Genomic DNA, 17,700 nt, shown 5'->3' with positions numbered 1-17,700 from the left:
AACATGGAAAAAGTTTCTGCTTTAGGTATGTGTTCAGCATTTCTTGCCTCGCATTTCCTTTCATCCTACACTTAAGATTGTTGTAGACATGGAACACACATGAAATGTATGTATTTCAAATAACAATATACTATTTATCCTATACTACTCCAGGCACCTCACTGCCAGATAAAAATACTTTTGCAACGGATTCAGCTCCTTCGGTGGAGGTGGAATAGCAGGCTGCTTGCTGCTTGTGCTGATTGACACATTTGCAAAACAAAAGATGCTGATGGAGAGGTGCGAAGGGATTTAAGGTGGGCCAGGATTATGGGTTTTTCATAGGCTTCAGGGACTCTAGTGTTAAATAACAAACATTTTAAAGCATTATTGTTTATCAAAGTACAAGAGAATGGTAATGTGTGTATGTTGGTTTGATATGCAAGGAAGAGTTTCACTGTGCTGTGCGCACCTGACAATGCTACTACTACTACTACATTAAGGAGCCTCTATTATGTACAAAAAAGAACAAAATAAAATGTAACTGCTTCATTAATACATGAATTGCAAATTCTGTAAATTTCAAATCTAAATACTGAGTATTTGCAAACTGTGTCTATTCTAGAAATAGCTGACTAAAGGAAAACCTTGCACTTCCATTTTCTGCATGAGGTAATGGACAGTTGTTTACTTGCAAATATTGGTGAGAGAATGGTGGTATATGTAAGTGTGAACCCTGACGCAGGAGTCTCACCAATATTCTCATGATATCTCTTAGACTGAGGACATTGTCCACATACAGTATTTTACCTGTCAAAGTGAATAAAAAAGTACCCGCAGAAAAGCAACTGAAAGTGACTCATACTGAGTACATTATGACAGTCTTTATGGAATCATCCACATGCTAAACATTATAATAAAACAATAAATGCTGTTGCTATATCTGCTTTCTGTCAGATGTAATCCCTCTTGATACCACAAGTTTTTTCACTGTCACATTGAAAAAAAACTGGACTCTTAGCATAGTTCAAAGAACCTAAATAAAGTCAAACAAAATGTAAATTCTGGAAAATATCAAGATAAAAATATGTTATTATTAACAGATCTTTAAACTGCCTTTCATATGGTTTTCTAAATTGATTTTTAAAGGATTTGTAATGAGCATGATGAAAGGTGCCATATATAATTAAGATTGATTGATTCAGAAGGGGATACGGCTATTAACAAGTATAAGTGAAGAGCTGTGAACCTGCAAAAAGGAAAATTGGTAAAGGTTTTTTGACATTAGTGAAAGTGTTTATCATTAATCAGGTGTCAGTAATTTTATGTATTTTTTCAGCATGGAAATTATCTTTACCAATTTTTTTTATTTAACAGTTCTATGAGCCTTAACAGGTAACTTAGACATGAAATTGTATTTCTCAACTGCTTTTAAATTCGATCGTAATTCTCCTATGTTAACCTCACAAAGCAGAAAGTAAAATAACTACCTTAAAACTGATAGGATGTCTTATAATAGCTTGTAATAAGATAAATGAAAAATGAAATATTCCAGAAGCAAATCAGATATGTTTTAAGAGGTTGAGTCATATACATCATTTAATTCTTTCTTGATAATGACATTTATACAGCATGAGTTGATATGGTTTTGTGTGTGAAGGTGCCCTGCAATGGAATTTTATCTTATTTTATGGATGACTACTCTCCATGACAGATTTAGGGGTTCAGTAATACAGGAGCACCTTTTAGTAGAACAGCTGTTTCAATGGACCAAAAGAAAATAGTTGAAGTAGTTTCAACATACAATTAGGATGCACTCTGACGTCTTCCAGTGAAAAGTGCAGCAGAATTGGCTGGCTGACAGAAAAGTCTGTGCAAGTTCAGCTGGCCTAAGAGCATCTGGGAATTTGCCAAGACAAGCTAAAAACTGTGGTTCAAGATAGGTTGGTCTTGTCTGTTCAGTAGGATGTGATACCAAGAAAAGCAGACTGAACATGAAACAAAATGTACTCTTGTATGAAATTTGCTCTAAAGAAATGAATGGAGATGTCATTGGATATCATTTGATACAGTTTAGAAATGCCTTCCATCTCCTTTTTAATTTTTTTATCCTCATTGTAGAAAATAGCTTTTTCCACAGTGAGAGCTGCAGTGCTTACTTTTATATAGTGTGTTGCAGGTCCCTCAAGCAAATTGACAATACTGTAGTGTGAGAAGAACAAAATTATAACTTCATGCTTAAATTCAAACAAACTGTCATTAAATCTATCATAAAATATATTACAGTAAGTCAGATGGGTTGTATACATGAAGCATAACTGACAATAAGACTATCTGAGGAAATGAAAGTCTTATTAAAAGACTATAGTACAGAGAGCTCTTAAAATAGTAACGAGTTTCCATGTGATAACCATTCATGTAAAGATCTGCAGAGTATAATTAGTTCAGTGCTGTGATACAATCACTCTCCCATGCTTTGACAAAAATGGTCTGAAGCTGGCCTAATGAACTCCCACAGAGAGAATGTCAAAGCGTGCCTTGGCATGGCTCAATCTCGTGAAAGAGGGCAGTGCCAGTGCCATATGCTCGGTTCTATTTGTAGAGGTAGGCCACTTGGCATAGCACAAGCATTGTTTAAAAGTGCTTTGCAGTTTCCAGAGCAACAAGCCTTTCAAGGGAAATTTCTGCTTTCTGATGACCAACACTTAAACACTCAGCTGCCATATAGTACGTAGTTTTCCTATTGATTGGGGCAGCTGCTATCATTATATTTAAAGGAGAAATTCATCACATTGGCTTATTATAATAATTACCAGGGCTTGTGCCAAAACCAAATAACATTTCTATATCTGCTGCTTGGATTTCTGACCATTTTTAGTTGCATCTTCATTTGTACAGTGAAACAAAAATAGGCTGAAGTCTATCATTTATTGTACTTTACTAGTGTATTAAATGTCAGCTTTAAATTTCCAGTCAAGTCTCTCATGTCTTCTTAACCCTTAACTGCTTGCGCTGGTGAATTTTGTACACCAATTTCAGTTATTTTTGTCCAATGTCCTTTTACTTGAATCTACCAGCAGCATCTGCCATCATTCCTCGGCTTGATTCACTACAAGTACAGTACAGTGTCACAATGGTTTCTCTCCAGTGAGCCCCCAGTTGGTTTTATGAGTGGATGCCCAGTCACAAGTTCCATATGGTGCATTTGGTACACCACATGGGTACTTACGTATGTAAAACAACGATGAGATGTTCTTCATGCAGTGACTTTGTCTGCAAAGAACATTCAACGACTGAAGTGAAATGTGATACATGTGCAAATCCTGCAGTGGATGAAAGTGTGACCGGTGATGAATGAGCACTGGAGATATGGATCAGGTTTATTTTCAGATAGTCCTAGACTGTGTCAGTAATATGGTATTAAATTACATTAAAAACATGTACAATTTAAAGTTATTGCAATATTTTATATTACAACCTCACAGCATGCATATAAATAGTCATTTTAACACTGGTGCGTAAAGTACATCACACAAGTACTTGTGAGATGAGAAATGCTGCGAATAGTTAAGCGTTAAACTATTTTCGTTCATGCCAGCATAAGGTCTAGGTCTGCTGTTGGTCTTCAGGGCAGAAAGGATAAGCGGATCACTAGAGCACAATTTAACAATTTAAAAAAATAACACTGCTATGTTGGTGACCACTTTTGGTTTTGATATCTGAAAATGTAAAACACAGACAAATATTCCTTAAATTTGAAATCATGCTCAACTTATAAAAAATGTAACAAGTGAGGAAAGGTGCAAAATATATTTATATAATTAACTGGAAGGATTTTAATGATATGATTTTCTATGGGATGCAAGGATAACTTAAGTTAATGAAAGTTCAGGTAAAATTCCATTACAACAAATATCTTTACAACGAAATTTTCATTACAATGAAGTATTTTTATGGTCCAGACAGTTTCCCCATATGAGAGAGTCTATAGAAATCTTGTTACTCAGCAGATACTTTCATTACAACAAAGTGCCCAAAAGACCTTGAAATGCCTGAATGAATCCTCCACTGAGCAGTTAGCTCTGTGATCGCAGCTCAGTTGTGCACAACGATCCCCAAACAGAAACATTGTAAAAAATTTTTTTCCTTGAACTTTCCTTGTACTGTTTTTTTCTGTGGTTTTCAGTGATACCTTTTGCTTATTGCTTGTCAACATTTGAAATAGAAATGGCAGACATGAAAAAAACAACGACAGTTGACATTAAAAAAAAAACAAACTTGAAAGATGTTGTCAGTGAATTTAGAATTTCACCATCAACACTGGCAACTTTCTTGAAAGACCAAACAAAAAAAGAACAAAACTCTCAGGTTGCAAACGTATGCAAACACTGCATTTGAAGACGTCGAAACAGTAGTTTTTATGTGGTTCAGTGATGCTCATTCAAGAAACATTCCTATTAGTGTGCCACTCATTCAAGAAAAAGCAGATTCACTGTTGTGAGGTTTCTAAACTCTCTTGGGACCTTCCCCCAATGGGAAAACATGCCGAAGAGTCTCAATGGGTGATGCAAGGAACATTGTAAATGCAGGGAACAGTATTACTTGGCCATTAACCTTGCCATGACTCTGCCTGACTGCTGTGTCTGAGTATAGGAGAGTGATAGATCCCGCTACAATAAATAACCGGGCTGTTCCTGTTTCAAGCTGAATAAAGCTGGTTTTGCTAAAGTACTAAGACTCAGTCTCGTGTTTTGGGGTGCAAGAGAGGAACTTACAGAGCGACAACAATCTTTTAGGACTTGCTTCTGTGGCACTTCGCTGCAGCACTGTGAGCCTGCTGTTGCCCTGCCCTGCTGTTGTCCGGCAACGGACAATCTTCCACAGATGGGGCAATCGCACTTCGGGATAGGTTTGACATCCGTGGCAGAGTGACGGGCACTGAGCAGGCTCCTGTCAATCATGGAGAATCCACTGCATCCACTGAACAGTATCATCTCCAGACAGAGGAGCAGCTTCAGCGACAGACTGCTGTCAATGTACTGCTCCACTGACAGACTGAGGAGATCGTTCCTCCCCCACACTATGCGACTCTTCAGTTCCACCCGGGTTGGGGGGGTAAATGTTAACATTATTCAAAGTGCACTTCGGCATGTCATCCCGTTGAGTGGGGGGTCCCAAAAGAGATCAGAAACCTCACAATATGAAGAAGAAGAAAAGGATGATTCGGCTTCTGATTGAAAACTGTGCTGCCCACAACATGCTTCCACATTTAGATAATGTTCACGCTGAATTCCTCCCACCCAATTGCATGGCAGCGCTTCAGCCATTGGATTTGGGCATCATTCGCACCCTGAAAGTGTGTTATCGCAAGGAAATGCTGAGAAAAATTCTCATCAGCATAACTTGTAGACAGGAGGAGATTAAAATTAACGTGAAAGAAGATATTGAAATGATTGCAAACTCCTGGATGCAAGTTAAAGAAAGCACTTTCGTGAGTGTTGCTGTCATATATATATACATATATATACACATACAGATATATATATATATATATATATATATATATATATATACACATACAGATATATATATGTATATACACATACAGATATATATATATATACATATACACAAACACATATATTATGTATATGTATATATATATGACAGCAACACTCATAACAATGACAACACAATTACATTGACAATCATGTTACGTTATTTTTAAAATGTTTCCTTTACTTTTTCATAACCTCTTTAACACACTACTTCTCCGCTGCGAAGCGCGGGTATTTTGCTAGTATATATATATATATATATATACACACATACACATATATATATATATATATATATATATATATATATATATATATATATACACATAAATATGTATACACACACACATATATATATATATATATATATATATATATATATATATATATACATACATATACACACAGTTTCAATAACATAGAAATCAATATAAACAACATTAACATCATTATCATATGAGAATATGAAGTAATATATAAGAAGCACATTTCATATAAATATAAATTATTAAACAGTAAAATCTTCTTCTGTAATTTGCTACCGTGGCTATTCGTTTGTCTGTCCAGGATTTTAAATCACCTGTAGCTCGCAAACCGTTTCACCTATTGACTTGAAATCTGGTACACATATAGTACGTCACGTCTGCTATCCGCTTTATGGGTGATGATTGTATTACTCTTTTTATTTTATTTTATTGTAGAATCAACTCCTATCTGCGCACACCAGGGCGGCCGTGGGTGGATGCGTATGGTGTATTCACTCCACGTTATCGTGCATTGCGCTGTCACTGGTATTTTGATAAAAGAATTTGAACAACATATAAGAAGCGTATAAATTATTAAACAGTAAAACATTAACATTTAAGAAGTAAAGTTACATTAAGTACTACTGCAATGCCTTCGGGTATACCTCATTTTTTGTTTGCCCATTACATGCTTAAATGTATACATTTTTTGGTGCACCTACCCAAGAACACGCGACATATAACCGAGCGTGGGAGAAGCATGGATTTTAAACACGCGTTGAGTTCATCTGCTGGTCTCCCTCGTGAAATAACTGGTAATGTTTGACTAAAATCTACAGCGAGTAAAACGACATTACCTCCTATTTTTTTTTTTTACGATCTCTGAGATCTTGCTTTTTTCGGTTCAAGGCTTCATAAGCTCTTTTATGTTCTATGGTGTACTTATCCCAAACCATCATCTTTGAATGTTGCAAGACTTTCGCCTTGTATGTAGATCGGGGTAATTACATTCATTGCATTCCTAGTCTGAATCACAATCTGATTGTATGGGTGGTTACCTGGCACTGTAGGGTTGCCACCCGTCCTTTAAAATACGGAATCGTCCCGTATTTGAGAATGAAATTGCGCGTCCCGTTTTGAATCAATACGGGACGGGATTTGTCCCGTATTTTTTTAATCATTTTTTTTAAAGCAGCGTCTCATGCAAATCATCCCACATGCATTTTATGAAGATGCCTCCTTTCCTACTTTTGATTGGGTAATACTTGATGTCATCGTTAGTTTGATTGGTCTTTTTAACTGTCCAGTGAGGAGGGCGGGTCTTTTAAGTAGAGTCTGCAAACTGTTGGCACTGGGATGTGGCACCCGCTGCAGTATGCGTCCCTTATTTTTTTGTATTAAAAGTGGTAACCCTACCTGGCAGGTAACACTTATGTTTGGTCATGAAGTCGTCTAAAATCCGCCACGTGCCCTCTTTTAATTGTGAGAAGCAGATATATATAGCCAAATTCTCGCGCTTCGTTGCGGCGAAGAACTGCTTTTAATTTTTTAAGAAGAAAATAAAACCTTTTTAAACGGATCGAAAATATACCAATAACAATTTGTTAAGGATGTTTTTTTGTGAACCTCGCTTTTCACAGCTGTCACGCTACAGCGTGTGTTTCGTTTATTTGACAGTATGTAGATCGTGGTAATTACATTCATGGCATTCGTTTTCTGAATCACAATCTGACTGTATGGATGGTTACCTGCCAGGTTACGCTTGTGGTTGGTCAGGAAGTCGCCTTACATCCGCCACGTGCCCTCTTTCTGTTCCCAGAAGCTGATCATAGAATGGTTTTAATAGTTTACTTTCAAATAATGCAAAGAGTATGCGACACGTGTTTCTCCCTAATTCTGGGCTCATCAGGCATACACACTCACTGCATCCCCTCTCGGGAATCGAATCTCTATCGTCAGCGCCAGAGTTGAAGCCCCTAACGTTGCGGTCAGCAAGTCGGCTAAAATCCGCCATGTGCCGTCTTTCAGTTGCGAGAAGCGGATCATAGAATGGTTGAAACTGTTGCCCCTAACGTTGCACTATGGCATGTGGTTCGTTTATACCTCGTGTCTTCTCATTAAACTTTTATCTCGCGAATATGTTATTGCAATCCGCAGCGGGAGCGTTTCTATAAACTTAATTTAAACTTACGTTTTACACCGTGCTTTGTTTCCCTTATGAACATTATTGTATGCTTCACTCGCTCGCTTCTTATTGTTTCGCTCCCTTCTCAATTGTTTAATGAATTTTTTGTTCTTCGCTGTTTGCGGCCCCTCCTTCATTTGTCCCTACTGCGTTCACAGTCTTTTCACGTGATTACGTGGGAGGCGTGATGACGTGACACTCAACTCCTCCTCCCACGGCCATCGAGCTGCCGTCCATTACAGTATATTGTGAAAAAAGAGGTTCCAATTATGACCATTACGCGTTGAATTTCGAAATGAAACCTGCCTAACTTTTGTAAGTAAGCTGTAAGGAATCAGCCTGCCAAATTTCAGCCTTCCACCTACACGGGAAGTTGCAAAATTAGTGATGAGTCAGTCAGTCAGTCAGTCAGTCAGTGAGTCAGTGAGGGCTTTGCCTTTTATTAATTAGTATAAATTTCTCACTTATCCCACACTTTAAAATTCTCTTTCTTATCATTTTGCACTTACTAGATTTGTTAAAACATACGATAGTTTTGTGATTTAAAAATTTCATAATTTTAGTTTAAACCTTCAATTACTCATTCATCAGGATCTGACTGTGAAAAATAGTTATAGAAAATTGACAGAAAAAACAGGCATTTATACTGCGCATTAAGAATGATTTGATATTGTTGCAGTGGTAATGCAAAAAGAAATAATGAAATATTTTTTTTCTAGCCTAGTTACAGTATTTCATGCTCCTTAACTCCTGTAATAAAGCATCACATGTAAAAATTAGAACATGACAAATATAAACAACTCTACAAAGTTAATGGCTGACTTGAGATTTCTAAATTGTGCTTCCACTTCCAGCCACCAGATAGCTCAGTTTTACCTAACTGAGTGTGGGCTTTAACTGTTAAATAGCAGATGTAATATGCTAAAATCAATCCCAATAAACTTAATTTGGAATAACATGGTGGAGAATATAGAGTCATCTTTTTTTGCATAATTAACTTAAAAGTAACTCAATTAATACTCATAGCCATTGACACTATTCTATTTCAATGCTGTTTAAAATACCAAATTACACATTTTCAATTCTAATTAATTTTAAAAGTAGACATCATGTGAATCTGGTAACAGTAAGAAATATAATAATCATCTGCCTTTACATATAAACTGGCACACAATCAATGATTTTAATATAGTGCTCAGAATAGGGTTAATTGTAAAACAAGTCACTTGCAATTAATCACCAAAAACCAGATTAATTTACTCTCCCAGTCGCTTAAAACTACAATCATTTGAACAGGTGTTAGATTAAAGCATTGAAACAACTGTTCAGATGACAAATATTGTAGGATAGGTTCAGGGGATAAACACGATGATTAAGAGGGAAATGATACAAAATAATTGAATGCTCTTCCATACCAACATAAATAGATCTCCCCATGTCTGTAACCTTTTTTCAGGTTACTCCAGTTTCTCAGATGTGTAACTTATGTTAACTGGTGATTCCAAATTTGTCCCAGGGTGAATATGAATAAAGTATCTGCATGTTTAGGCCCTGCAGTGGACTGCCTACTTCCTGCCTGCCACCCCAAGCTACTGGGATGGGCTCTGGCTCCCCACGACCTTGAACTGGGTTAGGCAGGTTTAAAAAATGTTATGTAACAATGGATTTACTTTTCATAGGATTGTCTTTCTAAATAAACCTTGCAAACAGCGTTGAACAAACTGCATTTCTGCAGACAACAGTTACCCCATCACACTGACGTTAGAACAAAATGAACAGTTCTTAGAATAAAATATGTAACTCCTTTGTGGAATAAGTGATTGTCTGGACAGATTTGGCTTTGGTGCCTGCACTGTGTTCTACAGATGGATCGGTTGTGTGTATTGTTTTCCACCCACATGCTGTAACAACTAACTGGGAAACCTAAAATCAGAAAGAAAGATTTTACAAGATGTCTGAGGTTGGGTGGTGAATGGTGTCCAATTCAATATTGTTTTGTTTTTTTATAACCTGAAACCCTGGAATGGACACAAAACTGGATAATTAGATGGACTTTGTTAAGGAATCTCCAGTAATCTTCCATTGCATAATTCCAGATTATCTGAGTCCACTAAGCAGCATCCAAAGCACTCACACTTATGCCAAGTCAAGGTAATGTCAGTAGTCAGTAGGTGTGATGGTATGGGAAATAACCAGATAAAATGCATGTAACATTATGGAGAATGCAAGGGAAAACAACTGAAAATCATAGACATAGTGCTGGGGTGGGAAATACATTATGAGTTGGCAACATGGTGCACCAGTCCTGCTAATTAAAAATTGATAATTATAATCATAAATATAGCACAATAATTTTACAACACATAAAACAAAATTCATGGTGGGACAAACCTTATGGAATGCACAGAGATTATAAAGAAACCAGTAGGTATATACTGTATGTACGGTATGAAAATGAACCAAATAAAATGATAAATTGGCTTGTTACTTGTCATTTTTTTCAGCATGTCTACAAGGAAACATTAAAGTTTCTCAGTGATTGATGTTATTTAAAAATAAACTGATGGCCTTTCTACCGAATATTTCACCTTAATCTTTGCAAATCAAGGCAACAAGAAATAACATAAACATAAAACTAGTCACTGCAATTTGAATCATTTCTCAGGAAAGCATTTTTTCTTTGCTCTTTTTCCCAAAATTATGAATTATTTATCAGTCATGCTAAAATGATCATGATAACTGCCTCATTAGAAACAAACTTAGAAATTACATTTCACGTCATACTCCCTGTCTTCTTTTTGATTATTTGTTTCTTACTTCTTGAATACATGAATTAGATATTTTTCAATCTCTTGTTATCTAATTGTACAGGCACTCTAATATGTAATATAACTTTGCTGTATTAGTTATTTAAAAAAATGTAAACAGGAAAGCAGTGAGAAAATTACAAGATGTGTTAACTTGAGGTTTTTACCAAAGGTTAATGATTTTTGTCAAGTTTCCAGTATGCATCATCTTCTCTTATTGGCACAAAATATATTCCATTTTCTGCATGAAATCTAACAAAAGTCTAAAATAAGTCTAATCAGAAACAAGTGGGAACATTTTAAGTAATATCTTGTAGCATTTCAAAAATTTTGATGTAAAATGATTCTATAACAAGCATTGAAGCTACAAAATAATAATATCTAAATAAAGGTACAATGCCTTCATCTGATTAGAATCAGTAGTATTTCTGCAGGTACAAATTGATGAGATGCAAAATAAAATAAGAATATTTAAGCAAATAGCTATCTGCCTAAAAATAACTGGTAAATATTAATGGTTACACCTGCCATTTAAGAGGTGGAAAAAATATAAAAAATAATTTACTTTGCTTAAACCATTCATTTATTCTAGGGGCCTGGAAGCCTTCAGCACCACTTGGCACAAGGCAGGAACAAACCCTTGGCAAGACACCAGGTTTTGTAAATGAACTTAACCCGCAAATCTATGGGATGTGCAAGAAAACCAGAGCAGCGAAAGAAAAGGCAACATTGGCATGGAGTGGTTGTGCAAACTCCACACAGACACTAATCAGGTTGGCATGGGATTCAAACCTGACATCCTGGAAATGTGAGACTGCACTACTAGGCGAGCCATTTTATTCATTTACACAAATTTATTTTGGTTTTTAATTCAATCAAAAGTGATTAGAAGGCACATAAAAGGTTAAACAAGTTAATAGTGGGTCTACTTACCTTCAATTTGCTCTGCAGTGAATTCAATCTAAAAAGAAAAAAAAAGTGATTACTTTTCTAATGCTGTGCTTTAGAGTTGCTTTCCAAAGATTAAATAACTTCAAAGTATTCAGCACATTATAAATGCCTGGTCCTGGTAGTTGGCAGTTGTGGCGGGTTTTCCTTCCAACCAAGTCCTACTTCTTCACTGGATTTTTGCATTGATTCTGTATGCTGTTATTTCCCTTTCAGCTTTTATTAAATGAATCCAAAGGTAGGAGTAAATTTTCTTGGCTTTGGGTGATAAAATATTATCTTCGTATTTGACATCTTAACAGCATCATAGGCCCCCAGGCAAAGTAGTGCACTGGGGCTCCTATTTTAATAGCAAAACAGAAACATACATAGACATCAGAAACATCTTGGGCCCCTATGCTCTTATGGCCCCCGCCTAGTGCCCATTGTGCCCCCACATTAAGATGGCCCTGGGTCTTGGTTATTTAAGGTGTTTCGTATTAAAGATCACACAAATAGAAACAACACTGAAATAGCGGCTCCTTCTTGTCACCTCTGTCTACTTTTTTATTAATGCAAACTATCTGGATACCTTGATTTAATTATTTAAATTATATTTCTTCCAGTTATATTTCTTGTTTATTTCAGTTGCCTTTCTCTGCTCTTATTTAATATTGAGAAAGACCACACAGGTTGTTATTATACTATAATATCTTGCTATACATTATAATACAGGGCGGCACGGTGGCGCAGTGGGTAGTGCTGCTGCCTCGCAGTTGGGAGACCTGGGGACCTGGGTTCGCTTCCCAGGTCCTCCCTGGATGGAGTTTGCATGTTCTCCCCGTGTCTGCGTGGGTTTCCTCCGGGTGCTCCGGTTTCCTCCCACAGTCCAAAGACATGCAGGTTAGGTGGATTGGCGATTCTAAATTGGCCCTAGTGTGTGCTTGGTGTGTGTGTGTGTGTCCTGTGGTGGGTTGGCACCCTGCCCAGGATTGGTTCTTGCCTTGTGCCCTGTGTTGGCTGGGATTGGCTCCAGCAGACCCCCGTGACCCTGTGTTCGGATTCAGCGGGTTGGAAAATGGATGGACATTATAATGCATTTTAAATTATGGTGCATTGGCGATCCTAAATTGTCCCTAGTGTGTGCTTGGTGTGTGGGTGTGCGTGTGTGTGTGCCCTGCTGTGTGCTGGCACCTTGCCCGGGATTTGTTCCTGCCTTGCGCCCTGTGTTGGGTGAGATTGGCTCCAGCAGACCCCCGTGACCCTGTAGTTAGGATATAGCGGGTTGGACAATAACTGACTGACTGACTGTAAATTATGGCCATTTTAGTATAACAGAACATCACAAGACGTCTTAATCACAGGGGAATCCACCTGTCAGACCATCACAGAAGTCAGTTACACAACCACACTTATGCAGGGATAATATGGAATTGCCCAATCATTGATTATGACTTGAAGAGAAGATGCAAAGTTCATAGAGTCCTGTGTTGTCCTTCGTTCAAACCAGAGCCAACAAAATTAGAAGCCACTGATCCCTTGAGCAGCAGCAAGCATAACCACTAGTACCAATAAAAGACCAGAAGACAGAAAAGTAAGTAAAAAATGGAAACAAATTATTTTCATTAATTGGAAATGAATCCCAATATTTAAAATATTTTCTCCAAGATACTTCGGTTTTTCTTTCTGTAAAGACATGTGTGCCAGGTTAATAGGCAACTCTACACCAAAAAATAGCCAGTCTTAAACAAACTCTTACAATGTGAGGCTAACCCAAAAATATGTCTATATAAAGAGTTGACCTATATGTACACAGATAGTGCTAATTTAACACGGGTGATTTTGCTGTGTAAACTGGCCCTTTGTAAGTCAGTATAGCTGAGGGTGTGTATGAGTGTGCTCGAAGATCCTACATCCTTTCCACAGTTTTCTCTCTCCTTCTGTACTTTCATTTTACAAATGTCTTTAGCTTACAGCAATCCAACAAAGGAGTCAATGTTAACTGGAAATCTGGTGTAGTCAGGAGGCAAGATAATCTTTTTTATTAATTGCTTCTATTTGAGCTGACCATGGTTTATAAGGCCATAATTTTTTAATTAGTTGAAAGATGCAGCAAATAATTTATTGTAAACGCCAGGGATCGCTGTTGCCCCTTTTTAACGTAACAGACAGATACTCAGACACAGGGTAATAACACAAAGAAGTTCTTTTAATTGTTTTTTCTTCTTCAAAGTGCCTTTCAAGCATCACAGGCACCATAAACAATTAAATAAACAATAAATCAATATAATTCTCTCCTCTACACCTCCCAGCAAGCTCTGTCCTACCTCCCAACTCCGACTCGCCTGCTGGGTCTACAGCAGTTCTTTATATAGTCCTTGACCCAGAAGTGCTTCTGTCCTTTCGACCATGTGACTGGCTAGCACTTCCGGGTCTAATGAAGAACAGGCTTTTTTCTTCAGCCCAGAAGTACTTTGGGGGTTTCTGTCATTGTGACTACCTCATACTTTTGGACTATAGGGAATAGATGAGTTCCCAGGTCCTTTGACAGCTCCCCCTGGCGGCACCCACGGCACTCAACAGGGCTGAGAAGACGAACTCCAAGTCCCAGGTTGCCCTGCTGGAATCCGGGGCACTGCTACACTCCAGGGGAGCTGCCATCTAGTGTTTTGGGGGAGGCAGTGCCTTCCCCCATCCTTCCCTCCTTTGGGCATCCCAGCCGGGTTGAGCCATTCCTCACACCATCTACACAAAAAGTACTGACCCTGACGTTAATTTACTTATGATTTACACTGGCAATCCACCCCCACTTACTATCATTTCAAGTTCACTGGTGTTGACTCTTCACAAGTTATTCCCTTGCAACTGAATGAATTTAATGATTTAGTTTGTTACCTTAAATTATAGGTTGTTTCTATGATGGCTTATGATACTGTGTTATTTGTTCTACATAAAATGTTGACAGATTGATTTATACACTCTGTGCAACCGTGAATTGGATTAAATTGAAAAAAAATCAGTACTAAAAAATTTAACTTTAAAACATTCAAAGGCATTTGCTGAATTTTATTTTAGCAGCTTTCTAGACAGCGAAGTACAGGGGCACATGCTTCGACTCTTCACTTTTTTAACTACCACTCTCTGAGTGTGTTCTTTTTTTAGTAAATATGGTGATAAACATTACACATGCAGAAGTAATGCTACTGTGTCAGTAATAAACAGTCAATAAATACCTGCCTCAAGTCCTCTGTAAAGTTCATTGAACACCTCAGCACTTCCAGCACAAGCTGTATTACCACTTGTTTTACAGAGGAAAACATCTGCAATAGGAGATTCTAAGGGAAAGCTGTAAAAAAAGTGTCTATTACAAGAAACATGAAAAAGTAATGATTTATTTCATATGTTGTGCATTTATACTTTCATTATGAACTCCATTTCTAGCATTCTAACATCATTCACCTAAAAATGTTACCTATTTGTTTTAAATTTAGAAGGATTGAAAAAAAGGGTAGGCCATCTATTCCAGGGCTACAGGGGATGAATTATGAGGGAAGATTAAAAGAGCTGAGCCTTTTTAGTTTAAGCAAAACAAGATTAAGAGGAGAGTGTTCCCTCTAAGCTGAGCGCGTGAGCGATCGCTCACATGAATTCAGAGCGTCACTCATACCTCCCGCACGATCGCCCATTCCGATGGCGTTGCTCATATTTATCGCACGATCGCTCACTCCGAGGTGCTCATATATTTTTGGCTTAAACAAAATGTCACTCATAAACAATGTTTTTTGCTCACTATATGCTACTCCTTAGAGGGAACATTGGAGGAGACATGACTGAAGTGTTAAAAATTATTAAGGGAATTAGTACACTGAATCGAGACTGCTTTTTTAAAATGAGTTCCTCAGAAACACGTGGACACAGTTGGAAACTGTAAGGGTAAATTTTGCCGAAGCATTAGGAAGTTTTTCTTTACACAGGGAACCATAGACACATGGAATAAGTTGACGAGTAGTGTAGTATACAGTAGGATTTTAGGGACTTTCAGAACTGGATTTGGTGTTATTTTGGAAAATTTAAGTGGATAGGACTGGCAAGCTTTGCTGGGCTGAATGGCCTGTCCTTGTCTAGATTATTCTAAAGTTCTAATATTCTAAAATTCATCTATCACACTTCTGCGGTGGGCTGGCGCCCTGCCCGGGGTTTGTTTCCTGCCTTGCGCCCTATGTTGGCTGGGATTGGCTCCACCAGATCCCCATGACCCTGTAGTTAGGATATAGAGGGTTGGATGATGGATGGATGGATCTATCACACTTCTGAACATTCTTCTCCCTTTCTTTCATTAACATGGTCAATTCAAGCCACTTTGTAGATGTACTGTAAATATTCATGCATTTAGACTCTGGTTACATTAAATAAAATTTACTGTACCAGTATGTCAAGAATAGTATCTAAGCCAGAAACTATATATATAATCCAATACTATAAAGAAAGTTTTACAATGATTTTAGTGCCCAGACATGGATGACTATGAAATTAAGTGTGAAATATAAGGCAATTTTATCTAAATGTTACTTTATGATCCTCTTTGTTTTATTTTTTTCAACTTGATGCACCATATCAAGGCAACATACCAGGTGAAATTTGAGCTGAAAGGAAGCGCAGTGTTCACATATATAAGGAATATATTATTTGCAGTTGTCTGTGTAATGTCTGCCATGGTCTGTCATTACAGGATAAGTGTTATGAAAGTGAAAAAAGGTGACAGTACAGCCAGAATCTTGTGCAACTTCTTTCCTCAAAAACTGACTCAAATTCACTTATTGGTTGCTCTTTCTCAGTATTCCCAGTTGTTCAAATGACATTGCAGCCTAACAGAATATTTGTGCAGTTGTAATAATGGATGCAGCATGGTGGCATAATGATCAGCTCTGCTGTGCATGTTGGTGTAGTGTGCCATAAATATATACAATAAATAGTACAATACCCTTATGCATGCTTTAAATGGTGTCACACATGTACATCGGAAGATCTCCTCCTGGGCTTGTTCGAGGTATGTAATAACCTGCCAGGACAAGGCCTGGGGCTGGGCCCGGAGAGCTGTCGCTAGCATTTTCTTCTCCTTCTCTTCCCACTGCACCAAGAAATCACCCAGTGAGAGCACTTATCCCTGCCCATTCTGGTTCACCAGCTGTAAAAAAACCTGGCTGCCTGAAAGTAGGCATCTTTTGAGACCAGAGCGCCCCGCCAGACGGAGCTCCTGTCTGATAGACCCTATATCTGCAGCTAGAACCAAATCTTTTTGTATGCATTGAGCAATGAGGCGTTATTTTGTTGAATGTTTCAGTTAATTAAATGGGATGACCCAGTTGGCGTATAAACTTTTACTTTCGTGTGACTTGTCATTTCTGCACCCAGCTACAAGGGTTAGATTTGTGCTAAATTTGCATATTTTCCCATACTGCATATTATGTTTGCATTTACATTTGCACATACAAAATAATCCACCTTGTACTGGTAGTAATAGACACTATAAGAACTGTGAGACATTTAAACATTAAGAGGCAAAATATAAAATAGAATTAAAGGTCAAGAAAAATATAATCAAGAACAAAAGTTATAAAGGGAAATAAAGTGTAAGATTGTATGCTTCATTTCTTTTGATACAGTCCCAGAAGGTGGTAAGCCACAATGAATAAAGTAAAAAAGATGGGCCCAGTAGATGAACCAAGTCAAACGGAGTAAGCATGGGTTGAATACTGGGAGGTCAAGCGGACTGGCGACCCAACAAAAAATGAAAAAAAAAAAAACTATAGCAAAAGATCAGAAAACTACAAAACATTAGAAGACACTAAATCACACATAGTAAAACATTTACATTTATTTGCTTGGCAGACACTTTTGTCCAAAGCGACTTACAAAAGATAATCAAGGAATAAGGTAATATTTAAGAAGTATATGATTTTATCTAGAACTCTAGGATGATGCAGATAATTAGATGACGG

General features: G+C 37.5%; 1 protein-coding gene across 1 annotated transcript in view; it reads right to left on the bottom strand.

Annotated features, from left to right (window-relative positions):
• The window catches only part of myl13 (myosin, light chain 13), a 54,645-nt gene that overhangs the window by 26,857 nt on the left and 10,088 nt on the right, over nucleotides 1-17,700 (bottom strand). The window contains exon 2 of the mRNA XM_028804181.2: nucleotides 11,708-11,735. Coding sequence (XP_028660014.1) covers nucleotides 11,708-11,735 — 28 coding nt within the window. The remainder of the gene's footprint in view (nucleotides 1-11,707; nucleotides 11,736-17,700) is intronic.

The sequence above is a fragment of the Erpetoichthys calabaricus genome, chromosome 6, assembly GCF_900747795.2.
Source record: "Erpetoichthys calabaricus chromosome 6, fErpCal1.3, whole genome shotgun sequence".
NCBI lineage: Eukaryota > Metazoa > Chordata > Cladistia > Polypteriformes > Polypteridae > Erpetoichthys > Erpetoichthys calabaricus.
The sequence above is the reverse complement of the archived record's forward strand: the minus strand, read 5'-3'. Positions and strand labels throughout refer to the sequence as shown.